Raw genomic sequence first — 12,993 nt, 5'->3', positions numbered from 1 at the left:
TAAAAAGTTTATAATATTTTAAAAGATTTTAAGGGGTTTTATAAAATTTCCAAGGATTTCAGTAATTTTAAAGGTTTTTAAACGCTCCCAAGGTATTTTAATAATTTTTTCAGAATTTCTGGAAATATCAAATTCCATAGAACTGCATAGGATGTTCTATTATTTTAATGGATTTCAAAGAATGTATTTAAAAAAGTAAGGGATCGTAGAGTTTCAAATCTTACACTAGATTTTGAAATATTTTTTACAATTCATTAAGAGTTCGCCTTGAGTTCCTATTATTTTATCCCCGATTCTGTTAAATTCTTTTGAATTCTTCTAAATTCACTCAATTTTACTCAGTTCATTGGATTTTCAAAAAGGTTTTGTTTATTTCATGTTTAAGTCTTTTAAACTCATGTTAAATTTGTAGGCATCTCATTAAATTCTTTTGAATTCCTTTTTAATTTGTCGAAACTCATTTCAAACTTCCTCAATTCAATCAATTTTTTCATATTTTCGAGTTGTTTTTAATTCTTTTGATATCTTTTTTAAATACAGCCAAATTTTTCTATGAATATCATCGAATTCTTAGCATTTTCTTTCAATTCTTTTAAATTCACTTATATTAAATTGTAATTGCTGGAATTTTTTCAATTTAAACATTGTTTTGTAGTCATTAGTCACTTCGTTAGTCATAAATTTGATGGCTTACAAAGATTTGAAGAGATTTGAAATGTTGTTTTTAGATTTACCCTAACTTCTTTTAAATTCTTTGAAATTCTCTTGAATTGTTTTAAAGTCTACTGATTTTATCCTAAATTTTTACCTTTTGAGCTTTGAGATTTTCAGTTTTGAAAATTACTTTATCAGGTTCAGAAAAATCGCTAGAATAAAGCACTATCACATTGTGCCAAAAAGCAATTTTTTTCATACAAATGTCTTCAAAATTCAATTTTTAGCGCTTTTAGTTTTTTTTTTAAATCACCGAAAGGCTTCCAGTCATAATGCGTGACTGCTTATATTTTATTTCAGCCAAAGCAAAATTTTATATTTAATAACAAATATTTCAATATTTTTAATATTTTAAGGTAGCAGTTGTTGAATAAGTTTTTTTTAGTTTGTTTGTTGGCAAGACCTTTTTAGTGGAGTTCTTAAACAAAAATTAGAATTTTCGTGGATTCAAATATAGAAATGTGCCTGTGTTTATATAAATTGTTTAAATAAATCAAATGTATTCTTAGTTCTAAAAATATGGCCGCAAAAAGTCAATGCAAGACATTTTTAATCGAATGCGTCTAAACAATTGAGTCGATTTATGGAAAAATGATAACCATAGGGATTTTTTTATAATGATTGTTTAAATAAATAATTTTGTTATCAAATTACAAAGTATGACAACAAGGAGTCATTGAAAATATATTTTTAGCTAAAAAAATTGAGCATGTTTATGTACACATTTTCAAACTGCGTATTTTTTACAAAGATTTTTTAAAGCTATGAATTTCAACAAATAATGATTGCAAATCACGAAAAAATTATGCTTTTTCATTCACTTGTTGATAACATTTTAAACCATTTTTTTTCTTTAGAGTTCTTCCAAAAAAAGATGAACTAAAAAAAACCTTCAGAAAAATAGTTAAACCTTCATCCAAAGAAGATTCCAGATTACTTTCCAACACCAGAATGAGAATTATAAACAATAAGTTCATTTTCTGCTAAATAGTTGATTTTTTAACCAAACAGTTGAACTTTTTAACTAGATTGTTAAATTTTCAACCCAAAAGTAGCATTTTTGTCTAGGAACAATGAAAATTGGACTAAAACAGTTGAACTTTTAAATCAAAAGAGACAATATTTCCAAAAAGGGAGTTTTATTTTCATCTGTGAATATTTCAATTAACTTTTCGACACATAATATGAATTTTAAACAAAAGGTTAATGTGCGGCGAAAAGAGTTGAATTATTTACCCAAAAAAAAACGAATTTGTAACAAAACAGTTGAATTTACAAAGAAAAAAGATGTCTTTTTAAGAAAATTATTAAATTTTCAACCAAATAATGAAATTTATAACTAAAAAGATAATCTTCAGGAGAAAGTTTTTGCGAATTTGCAAAAATTACGTACAGGAGTGAAGGGCCCTTCCGTAACAAATCGTATCAAAATATCTACCCCCCCCCCCCCCCCCCCCTCTCCTAAACCCCATCAGCTGTTACGTAATTTAGATACGGTCCCTAAACATTTGTCGTTTATATATCAGGTGATTAAAATGTAGCTGGTTTTTATTATTGTAAAAAAAAATTGTTTCGAAAAGCTTACTGGGGATCCATTAAACTGCAAAATCGGTGTGAAAATATTTTAAAATATACAATCTTCGTTTCCCATGACTGTTCCATTATCAGGTTGAGCACATATATTTCCATCTTTTGTACCTAAATTGATTCCTTCCCAATTTTTTACAACTTGAGGGCTACTGAATCTAAATTTCAACATTTAAACAATTCAATATTTATATAAAATAATGCTAAATCTGTAGACAATCGGCAATATTAATATTATTTTGAGGAAAATTCAAACAAATCGAAAAGTTTTCCATTTGATAGACCAAATTTTCCTTTCGATTTGTAAGTCGAGGTTTAATAAAAAGTTACTTGCAATTTTTTAACTATGAAATTTTTCAGAAAGAAATTAATATTAAAAATATATAGCTGCTTCAAACAATTTAAAAAATTATACTTTAGCATAAAATATTTTAATTGTGGCGATAACGGAAAATTGTCTTTTGAAATAAATCGAGAGTTGGGTTTTTCAAATGAATATTTTCACCTTAATTTCCCAATTGGAGGTAGAGCATAGGGCACTCCCATGAAAGCGGAAATATTTCTTCCATTTCTGGTTTCCAATACAGTCCCTTGAAGGAATCCTTGAGATACTTTCACCAAAGGATCAACACATAGTCCTGATATAAACCCTAAATTTAAGTATGCAAATGTAAGCACTGATTTTTTCTTTAATAAATACATTTGTCAAGATCAGTGCTCTTTCACTGAATGTCTACTCTGCATGCATCGTAGCACTTATAAAGCTTTTGCCTTCTTATTGTTTTACATTGTGAGTCTGTGTTTGTCAACTATATATGTGTTGCATCCATGCTTTGAAAATTTATTGAGCATTTATGAGCATTTTTAATTAGGATTTAAACAATCATAATTTCTATCATTATCAATAATAATTACACTATTTAAATTTCGCGGGAAAATGTATCGCTTGAAACTGGCTTCAAAATGAAAAGGGCGCTTAATTTAAATGGTAAAAGAATTTAAAGTAATAAAATGCATATCATTCGCATTAAGTACATGAATTTTCACCTAAAAACAATCAATTTTTAACCAAAATTAAAATAGTTCAAATGTTATAAAAATAAATGCTTAACCAAAAAAAAAAACTAATTTTCAACAAAATTTTTTTTAATGAAAAAAAAAGAATGATTTTTTAACCAAAAATAGAAGAATTAAATGTAGAATAAAAATTTGAATGTTGAGGTGTCAAATTTTGGACAATTCGAATACTTTCTCATACATGAATGATGAGAATGTAATAAATTATAAGAATGTTGTATCGCTTTTTTGAGTGAAAAACGTTTGCCTATATCACTAGACTATTATACGCGCGCCAGCTTTATATTAGTTTTTATCATTTACCCAATTTTCAAATAACTATTTATTTGTTTAAAGTTTTTGACCATTAAAATTCGTATTAAAATTAAATTCTGAAAGAACGTATTCAGTGAATCCATATGTAACGTAGAATTAATTAATTTATTATTACTATTATTTACAGTAATGATTTGAAGATTTAACGTGCATGACTTAACCAGCGTAATAAATCCGGAAAAAATATCAATGATAATTAATATAATTATAAAGTGAATCGTTTGAATAATAGTTACGTTATATTTTTTACTTTGAATTTTTCCTTCTTAACCCTCGTGTTGCCACCCAAAAAAACTCACAGCGTCTGCCACCCGGGTACCTGGGTACCCCGCCAACGAAATTGTTGTTAAAAGTCCATTGTAACTTGAAGTAACTATGTGTGTTCAATCAATATTTAATTATTCATATTCTAGGAAGGTATTCCTACTTGAATATAATAATTTAATAATGTACTGGAACAGATATAAAACGTGCGCAGCTACATCGTAAATTTCTTGTTTCCAAGGAGGCTCGGTATTACGTCCAAGAATTCTAGAAAATTTAATTAAAAATGTATATATTTTGTTATTATTTATAAAATTATCCATATTTACTTCATATAATATTATAACAAACTTTATTTTAATGATATACTGTATGAAAATCATTCTTTTTCTGTCGGGGTACCCGGGTGGCTCCTCCGTGTATTTTTTTTAATTGCAAGATATTTCAAGCTAAACAAATTCTAAAAATATGTGCAATGTAAATTTCGATAGAGAATCAGTTAAATCATGCTGATTCGAGAAGCATTCGGCCTATCTTTATCATAAAAAAAGTTATTCAACAAAACGTATGCCGGTGGGTACCTGGGTACCCGCGTGGCAACACAAGGGTTAAAATATGATGTATTAATAAATATTCTAACTAATTAAAAAATACAAAATTTTAATTGAAAAATAACAGCTCGTCGAAATGCATTGCTAAGTAATTAAACCATATGTATTACATATAATTTTGAAAATTAAATAAAATACTCATTTCGCGGTGATTGTTGTAAATCAGTGCATGAATAAACATCTCTAAATCATAACAAGTTATTACCTACAATTTTTAAAATCATATTCCGATCCGATACTCAGTTAAAAAAATAAAAATCATGAAATAATTACTTACATTTAAACGTCTAAACAATTTTTTAAAACCACAGCGTACGAAAATACATCGCTAAATAATTAAAACATAATCTACATATAATTTAAAAATTTGGATTCAGAAAGAAATTTAAAAATTTAAAATTCTATAAATTAAAGCTTGGAATCTCCTGTTTAAAAAGAAACCAAAAAATAATAAAATATTCACTTGTTCTCGAATTATAATGAATGGAAAATGTGGAAGCATGCGTCGAATTTACACCTTTTGTTAATAACGTGCGGAAGACAACAGACGAAAGAATACAGTCACCATTGGACCGTTCGATTGACGTCGATATTTCAAATTTTAATTTAGAGAATCTTTCATTTTTCCATTTCCTTCTCTGACGCATATACAATGTGGAATTTGATAATCGAGAATTGGTCACAAGTCTTTGCAATTATTATATACGTAAATGCAATAAAGAGATACGTATTAAACATAAATAAACTTTGTTTAAACAGATTATAGCCAATATTAAATTATATAACCTGAATGTAAATAAACAATTCATGTTACTTAACAAACAAAAATTAAAATTCGATCATTATGTAGTTTAATTTTGTGAACACAAATGAATCAGTAATTAATTAATCATTCAGAAAAAATTTTAAATATATTTAAATATAATTTTGAATTCTGAATTCAGATACTCATTTCCCTTCACAAACATGGACAAAGTTACATAATTACGATCGAGCTATTTTAAATATAAATAAAATTTTATTATATAAATTATAGCCAATATTAAATTATATAAACCTAAAGTAAATAATCTATTTATGAGTGATTCCATTACAAATCATGTAATGAGGTCTGCATGAGGTCAAAATATTTTGGAATGAAAGTATACTAATAATATCAAGGATTTTTCCTGGTGTTTCAGTTTTTGTAGGTATATAACTTGATGTAGTGCCATATAATAAAAAAGTAAAAGAGGCTCTTTTAAAAGATAATTGTTAAACGACTTTGATTTTTTGTCGAAAAAATTTTTTTAATAGGAAGAAATTGTTTACCAAAAGACAAATTCGGACAATATGTAGTCCATATTATCGACAATCCTCAAAAAAATTAAAGGTGGCCCAGTCAAGAAAATCCATTTTCGAAATTTTCAAAAAAACCGCCGACATTTTCTCAATTTAGACAATTTTGATATTTTTCTCCGATCATTCGATAGAGATAAGAGTTTCTCACCACATGAAAGAAAACCCAACTAAATATGTATTTTTGGTAAAAAACGGCATCACTTAAAAAAATATTTTGGCAGTTTTTATGAAATTGTAATGTTATCTTCAACAGCCCACTCTTCTTGAAAAAAATGTTTCTCAGCCAAATACTTTGACCTCATGCAGACCTCATTACATGATTTGTAATGGAATCAGTAACATATAGATTATTTACTTTAAGGTTATATAATAATTATTTGTTTATTATTATAATAATTATAAACAATTTTTGTCAATGTTTGTGATGTTGTGAAATGAGTATCTGAATTCAGAAATTAAAATTATATGTAAATATTTTTTTCTGAAATTATTTAAAAATTTCATTAAAAATTAAAATTTTCATTAAAATATAAGGAAGCTTGATTTGGACGTTTCAATAAAAATAACTGTTTATTGATTTTAATGTGGTAAAATTATTAATTAATAACTGATTCATTTTTTTTCACAATACGAAACTACATAAAGGTCGAATTTTAATTTGTTTCTTTGTTAAGTAACATGAATTGTTTATTTACATTAATATTATGTAATTTAATATTGGCTATAATCGGTATAATCAACGTTTATTTGTGTAATGGAAGATTCTCTAAATTAAAATTTGAAATATCTACGCAAATCGACGCATGCTTCCGCACTTTTCATTTATTATAATTCGATAACAAATGAATATTTGATAATGTTCTTGGTTTCATTTTAAAGAAAAGATATACCAAGTTTTAATTGATCTTAGTTTCAATTTTTTCAATTCTCTTGCCTGTCAGCATGGAGAAGTGGGTCTTAAGGCCTTTTATCAGAATGGCAATCGCGTCTTGTCTGTTTTACGTTGAAAATTGGTCATTTTAAGCAAAAATCATTGTAATTCGCACCAAATTTAGAATTTTTGGATAATGTTGAATTATATTAGTATATTTTTAAAAAAAATTATTCGATTTCAAAGAATATCTACAATTTTGGAACAACTTTGCGTGATGTTCTCGCGGACTTGAGCAATTTGTTTTTATTGTAGAATAATTAACTGTTTCATAGAAATAATTTAGTCATTTCCATTCATATTTGAAATAATTTTTTGATTTTCAAATTTCCACTGGCATTTTGTGTGCCTCTTTTTCATTATTGTTGAATTATTGAAACTCAACAGGCCATTTCTCAAGTGAAGCAAGTTTAATATTGTTTTGTCATTTTCAACTTTTTATTTTCTATTTATTTTTTTTTTATCATGGGTTTTATTAAAAAATTAATTTTCAATTCTCAATGAAACGTATTTATTAAAATCATTTGCGAGCAAGCTTTTTTTTTACATATTTTTCAAAATAATTTCGTAGAAAATAATTTGCTTATTGAAAATGTTTTTAAACACGTTTTCATATCGTTCGTAGGTCATAGAAGCCCAATTTGTACATATATAAAAATATTTTATATTTTGCGTATACCTGTACTAGGGTGGGCCGAATTTTTTTTTTTTTTAATTTTTATTGTGGGTAGCAAAAATCTTTTTGTACATCTCAGAATGAATTCTCATGCTTTTTAAACAAATTTTAAAACGATATATTTAATTAGCAAAAACTTTTTGAAGATTGTAACTTTGAAAACAGTGATTTTTTCGATATACTTCAATGTCTGGTCACCATTTCTTCATCGAATTAGTTTTTACTGTACGAATTTATTTATTTTAATGTAACAGATGATTTTCAGAAACTTTTAGTGTACAAAAAATTCTGGTGATGAATGTACTTGTGTAGAATACAATTTTTATTTGAAATCAAAGTTTCAAAGATAATCAAAGATGGTAAAAAATCCAAAAAAAATTTAAAATTTGTATTATTAGGGGTCCTTTTAGGCCCTAAAATACATGTAACTTTAGAAGAAAAAGACAAAATTGCTCTGTTATTTCGTATTAATTTGCAGATTATTTAAATTTTACTCAAGTTTCGCAGCTCTTTTCTTACTTTCACAGTAACCCAGAACTTTACCTTCTAAAGTTATATCTATTTTTAGGTCCTGAAAAACTCCTGAAAATGATAATAAAAAAATGCATGTTTTTTTTTTTACTATTTTTGATTATCTTCGAAACTTGATTCATCGCCATAATTTTCTTTTACAATAAACACTTTTTTAAATCTTTTTTTACATCAAAATAAATGAATTCGTGCGGTAAACATTGATCCCATGAAGAAATGGTGATCCAGCATTAAAACCTATAAAAAAAAATTGTTTTCAAAGTTTCAAAAAGTTTCTGCTAACTGAAGATATCGTTTTAAAAATCGGAAAAAAAAATCATAAAGACTCATTTTGATATGTAAACAGAGATTTTTGATAGCCCTAATAAAAAAAAAAATTCAGCCCACCCTAATGCAGACATGTATAAAATATTATTTTTAGAAACTAAATAGCAAGGAACAACCGTTTACAGCCTAAGTTCAGTCATCAAGTGGAAAACTTATAAAGTTATAGTGCCGTCTAAAAATTGTTGACCACCTCTTTTTTGATGACTGATTAAGTTTCTCTTATTTTAATTATGCCAGAGCTAAAAAATTTATTTTCGAAGGGTTGTATTCTCTCAAAATTCGGTATAATATGAGCGCATGATGAAGCCAATTCGTCTATTTTTAAATTAGATATTATAAAAATAGTGTAAATTTCAATATTTTTTCAAATGTTCAATAACTTCCGAAATAATCAACATTTTCCAATATTCTTAGGCTCATTTTGAAGCTATTTTTTCAACCTATCACAACAAATGAGAATTGAATTAATCTATATTTTAAGGAAATTACATAGAAACTTCATGATTATATGTTTCATATATTTTATAGAAATATTTTTGTTATCAAAAGGAATATTGCAATTTTTCCAACATTTTTGTTATGACTTCAAGTTCTTGCAATTCGTAAAGAAAATTTGTATTGTTGGAAACATTGTGTCAGTTATTAAAAATTTAAGAAAACATTGAAATTTACACTGTTTTGCAATATATACTTAAAAACTAGACAAATTGTCTTCACCCTGGGCTCATTTTATACAGAATTTCGAGAACAATCAACCCTTTTAGGAGAATTTTGTTTAGCTTTGGCATAATGAAAATTAAGAGAATTAATTCAGTCATATAAAAAAGAGGTGGCCAAACACGTATGCACGGCAGTATAGTTTGCTCTTTTTTTACTCTACTTCCTCCTTTATTACTTTCCCAGCCAGTACCATATCGAGTGCTTGGTCTCGAACCTTTATCAAAGCCAAATTTTCTTCATCTGTGAGATGCATCGTTCTCCGCGTCCAGTTTATAATGCTCTGCGTTTCTTTGAGAATAACGTCTGGTGTCGAAAGACAAACAGATTCATCAGCAGATTCTTCAAGCTCTTCAGCTTCCTCGACGTTTGAATCCAGACTCTCTTCTATGTCGGAGACTGGCAACTGAATTGAGGCATATAAATGCAACAATTGTTGATCACTACTGCCCTCAAAAACGGGCAAATTTCGTTCCTGGCTTAGCCAATCAGAAACTTCGTTCGCAGAAAGCGAGTTTCCTCCAGGAACTTGATTCACCAGGCGAAGCAGTTCTTCATTTGAGGGAATCACGCTTGTACTTGAGACCAAGCTCGGTATCAACTTCTTCCATGAATTGCTCAGAACACTCGTAGTGATAGAACTCCAGGCATTCCGTAGAATCCCTATGTATTCAAGCACAGAAAACTTCTTCACAAATTTGATAACAGAAGCCTTGTTGTCGTGCTGGCCTGCTAATAGTTCTCGCAAAAATCCCGTTTTGTAATGAAGTTTCACAGCTGATATCACTCCCTGATTCATCGGTTGAATCAGGCTGCTAACGTTAGGAGAAAGGTATATAATCTCGCACTTATGGTCGATCGAATTTAATGGTTCAGTCGGAGAATGCGCGGGTGCGTTGTCCAGTAGAAGAACAATCCTGGAAAAGAGTTAAATTGTAATGAAAACGCTAAAGGTGAAATGCAAAAGTATGAGCAAATATCAAGTTCATACCTTGCATGAGGCTTCAACTTTCGAACGTTTTTCAGGAATATTTCTCGGAACCAATACAAAAAAATGTCTGTTGTCATCCACGCATTTTCCTGGTCAATATAATCGACATGTAGTGTTTTTTCTTTTTCCAAGCAGCGAGGTTTTTTTGATGTTCCAATAATTAATGGAGGTATTTTGTGTGATCCAATCGCATTAGCACAAAGCATGACAGTCAAGCGATCTGTTAATGGCTTATGCTCCGCTACTTCTTCTTCATTTGCAGAAACAAAAGTGCGATTTGGCAAACTTCGATACTGCAAACCTGTTTCCTGCGCGTTGTACACATTCTCATATTCGTACTCGTTATCTTGCAGAAACTCTTTGAAAAACGTAATGAATGAATCACTTCCCTCGTGTTTGGCTGAAGGTTTTTCCCCTTTGAGTTGAAGTATACGAAATTCGTGCCTGTCTTTGAAGTTTCTCAACCAGCCATTACTAGCTTTAAATTCGAGTGATCCTTCCACTATTTTTCCATTGTCTTTAAGTTGTTGGTAAAAAAAAAGTGCTTTCTCTCTCAAAAGTACTCCCGAAATTGGTTCTCCAATAGTCAGTTTCTCACAATACCATGCATAGACAATTTTATCAAGAATTTCAAGATCAGGAGCAGTGATGATTTTTTTCTTTCTTGCATTACCATGGGTATTTTGAAGTTCATTGAAATATTGAAAGATTTTATCTTTGTTCCTCAAGATGGTTGAAATGGTGGAACTGCAAAGTCCATACTCTTTGCAAAGCTCACGATTTTTTCTTCCCTGTTCCAATTTTTCCAGAATATCGATTTTTTGTTGGATCGTGAGCATTTTACGCTTTTCTTTCTGGGAATTTAGAATAACCGATTTTTAGTCCATTATCATACCACACGTGATCACTGAAAACTAACTTTAATTTCGAAATATGAACTTGTGAAAATGTGTCAATGTAAGGAAAGAGAAAAAAAATAAACAGAACCAAAACAATTTTTTTAAACAATAAGTCGAATGATGAAAACCCCAAATTATAATAAGGATCTAATATATCTTTATATGGCGCTAATTAACCGAAAAATTGCGCCGATCGTGGCAAAAGTGAGGCGAACAAAGCTCGAAATCCACTGGAAACAATGCAAAGTACAATTATAAAATGCTTCCATAAGTCCTACACAGTTTGAACAATTGTTCACCATACATAAATTTGTTCCACATCGCATACAGTGTTTTTAAAATGCGTATGACTTATGACAGAATTTATAATTTTAATATAATTTATATTGTTTCCAATGGATATCGAGCTTTGCTTACCTTACTCTTGCCAGGTTCGCCGCGATTTTGGGTGGCGGCAGCAGTATCGGAATAGTACATTACTATTCCGGGAACGTTCCGCAGGAACCTTCGGAACATTTCCTTATATCGTCAAATGTCCGCCGCTTGGTAATGTTCCAGAAAGGTTCCACTGGGACCTTCAGGGAACCTTCCATTATTATTTTTAATAACAATAATCTCGTAAATCGTATAAGATAGGTAAAAATATCATAAACTGACATATCAATTTTCACCATCACTTACGGTTTATCGGATATTCATTGATGATAATAACAATAACGATAATTTATTTTTCACACGTTCAGGGAACGTTCTGAAAGTCCCCGCACAACGTTCCAGGTACGTTCCATGCTATTGGGGTGAAGTTTCAGCCCCGTGTCGTGTATACTGTTTTTTAAAAAAGATCATCGAAAATGGCGGCTTTCGTAGGCTGCGAAAATGTGGGGGTTTGAGTCCATAAAACGTTTCATTTAAACATTAAAAATTTCATGAAACAATAAAAAGTTTCATGGGATAAAAGTTTGTGAAACGTTTGAAAATCTCACAAACACGTATGCGCTTGCGCACTCACGTCAGCTTGAGGTTAGGTGATTTAACACAGTTAACGGAACCGTTCACAATTAAAACTTTCTAAACATTAAAGATATATTAAATACGAAATTTATTTTTATTTTATTAACATCAATTTTCAAATTTTCAAATAAAATATTTAAAAAATAGAAGTTATTAACAATTAAGACGTGATCTATTTATTTTAATTAACCCTGTAATAAGCGTTGGATAGAGAAAAATTAATATTTTTAGATTGCAGCGTAAAAGTGAAAAGCATTCTATTTTTTTGAGTGCGCGATTTTTTCATATTAATAAAATGTGTAGGATATCTCCGAAACTAGATCATTTTTATTTCCTTAGTGACCGCCGGATAGTTTCCTCATCCTCAAAAGAGAACGTATTTTCAATATATTTAATTCCTTCTAACTGCACCGATAGGCACAACTCACATAGATGTCTTGTATTTCGCAAAATTATTCATATCTTGAGTTTATTTAATTCCTTTTAATCAGTTCCGAAATATGTCTATTAAATTATTTTAATTCCCTCATGTGGAATATAAGTTTTGAAATTTTAATTCACACATTTTACATTAACCCTGATGCATACATTTTTCAGATAAATTTTTTTAAAATGAAAATAGTTGCATTAAGGGGTTTTAAGGTCACTAATCACGAATCTGTTATCAGGATTTAAAAATTCACAAATCCAATATAGTGGACTACACTCTTACGACCTTGATAATTTTACCCATCATATTGGATTCGCCATATTGAATTTTATAAATCTGAAAAAAGATTTGAAAACAGCGACCCTCAAAACCTAAATATACAAAGTTTTATGTAAACACAAAAAAAATTGGAAATACATCACTCTCGCTTTCATTCAAGTGTGGGGAGTTTCCTTCAAATAACCTTGGACTGATTTCGGAGGGGATTGAAACGTAAACAGTGAGGACCGCCTGACTCATTATTAATTGGAATATGCATCAATTTATCTATATATATGTGTGTGTGTGTGTG

The 12,993-nt window shown here is 29.1% G+C and overlaps 2 protein-coding genes across 2 annotated transcripts in view; both read right to left on the bottom strand.

The window, feature by feature from the left end:
* The window catches only part of LOC117178440 (esterase E4-like), a 15,441-nt gene extending 12,438 nt beyond the window's left edge, over nt 1-3,003 (bottom strand). Inside the window, exon 1 of the mRNA XM_033369866.1 lies at nt 2,807-3,003. Coding sequence (XP_033225757.1) covers nt 2,807-3,003 — 197 coding nt within the window. The remainder of the gene's footprint in view (nt 1-2,806) is intronic.
* Nucleotides 3,004-9,029: 6,026 nt separating this feature from the next.
* Nucleotides 9,030-12,993, bottom strand: part of LOC117178119 (jerky protein homolog-like) — a 5,253-nt gene continuing 1,289 nt past the window's right edge. The window contains exons 2-3 of the mRNA XM_033369371.1: nt 10,083-10,936; nt 9,030-10,008 (exon numbers count right to left, since the gene is read on the bottom strand). Coding sequence (XP_033225262.1) covers nt 9,246-10,008; nt 10,083-10,936 — 1,617 coding nt within the window. The 3' untranslated portion in view covers nt 9,030-9,245. The remainder of the gene's footprint in view (nt 10,009-10,082; nt 10,937-12,993) is intronic.

Source organism: Belonocnema kinseyi, chromosome 8, assembly GCF_010883055.1.
Source record: "Belonocnema kinseyi isolate 2016_QV_RU_SX_M_011 chromosome 8, B_treatae_v1, whole genome shotgun sequence".
NCBI classification, from domain to species: domain Eukaryota; kingdom Metazoa; phylum Arthropoda; class Insecta; order Hymenoptera; family Cynipidae; genus Belonocnema; species Belonocnema kinseyi.
The sequence above is the reverse complement of the archived record's forward strand: the minus strand, read 5'-3'. Positions and strand labels throughout refer to the sequence as shown.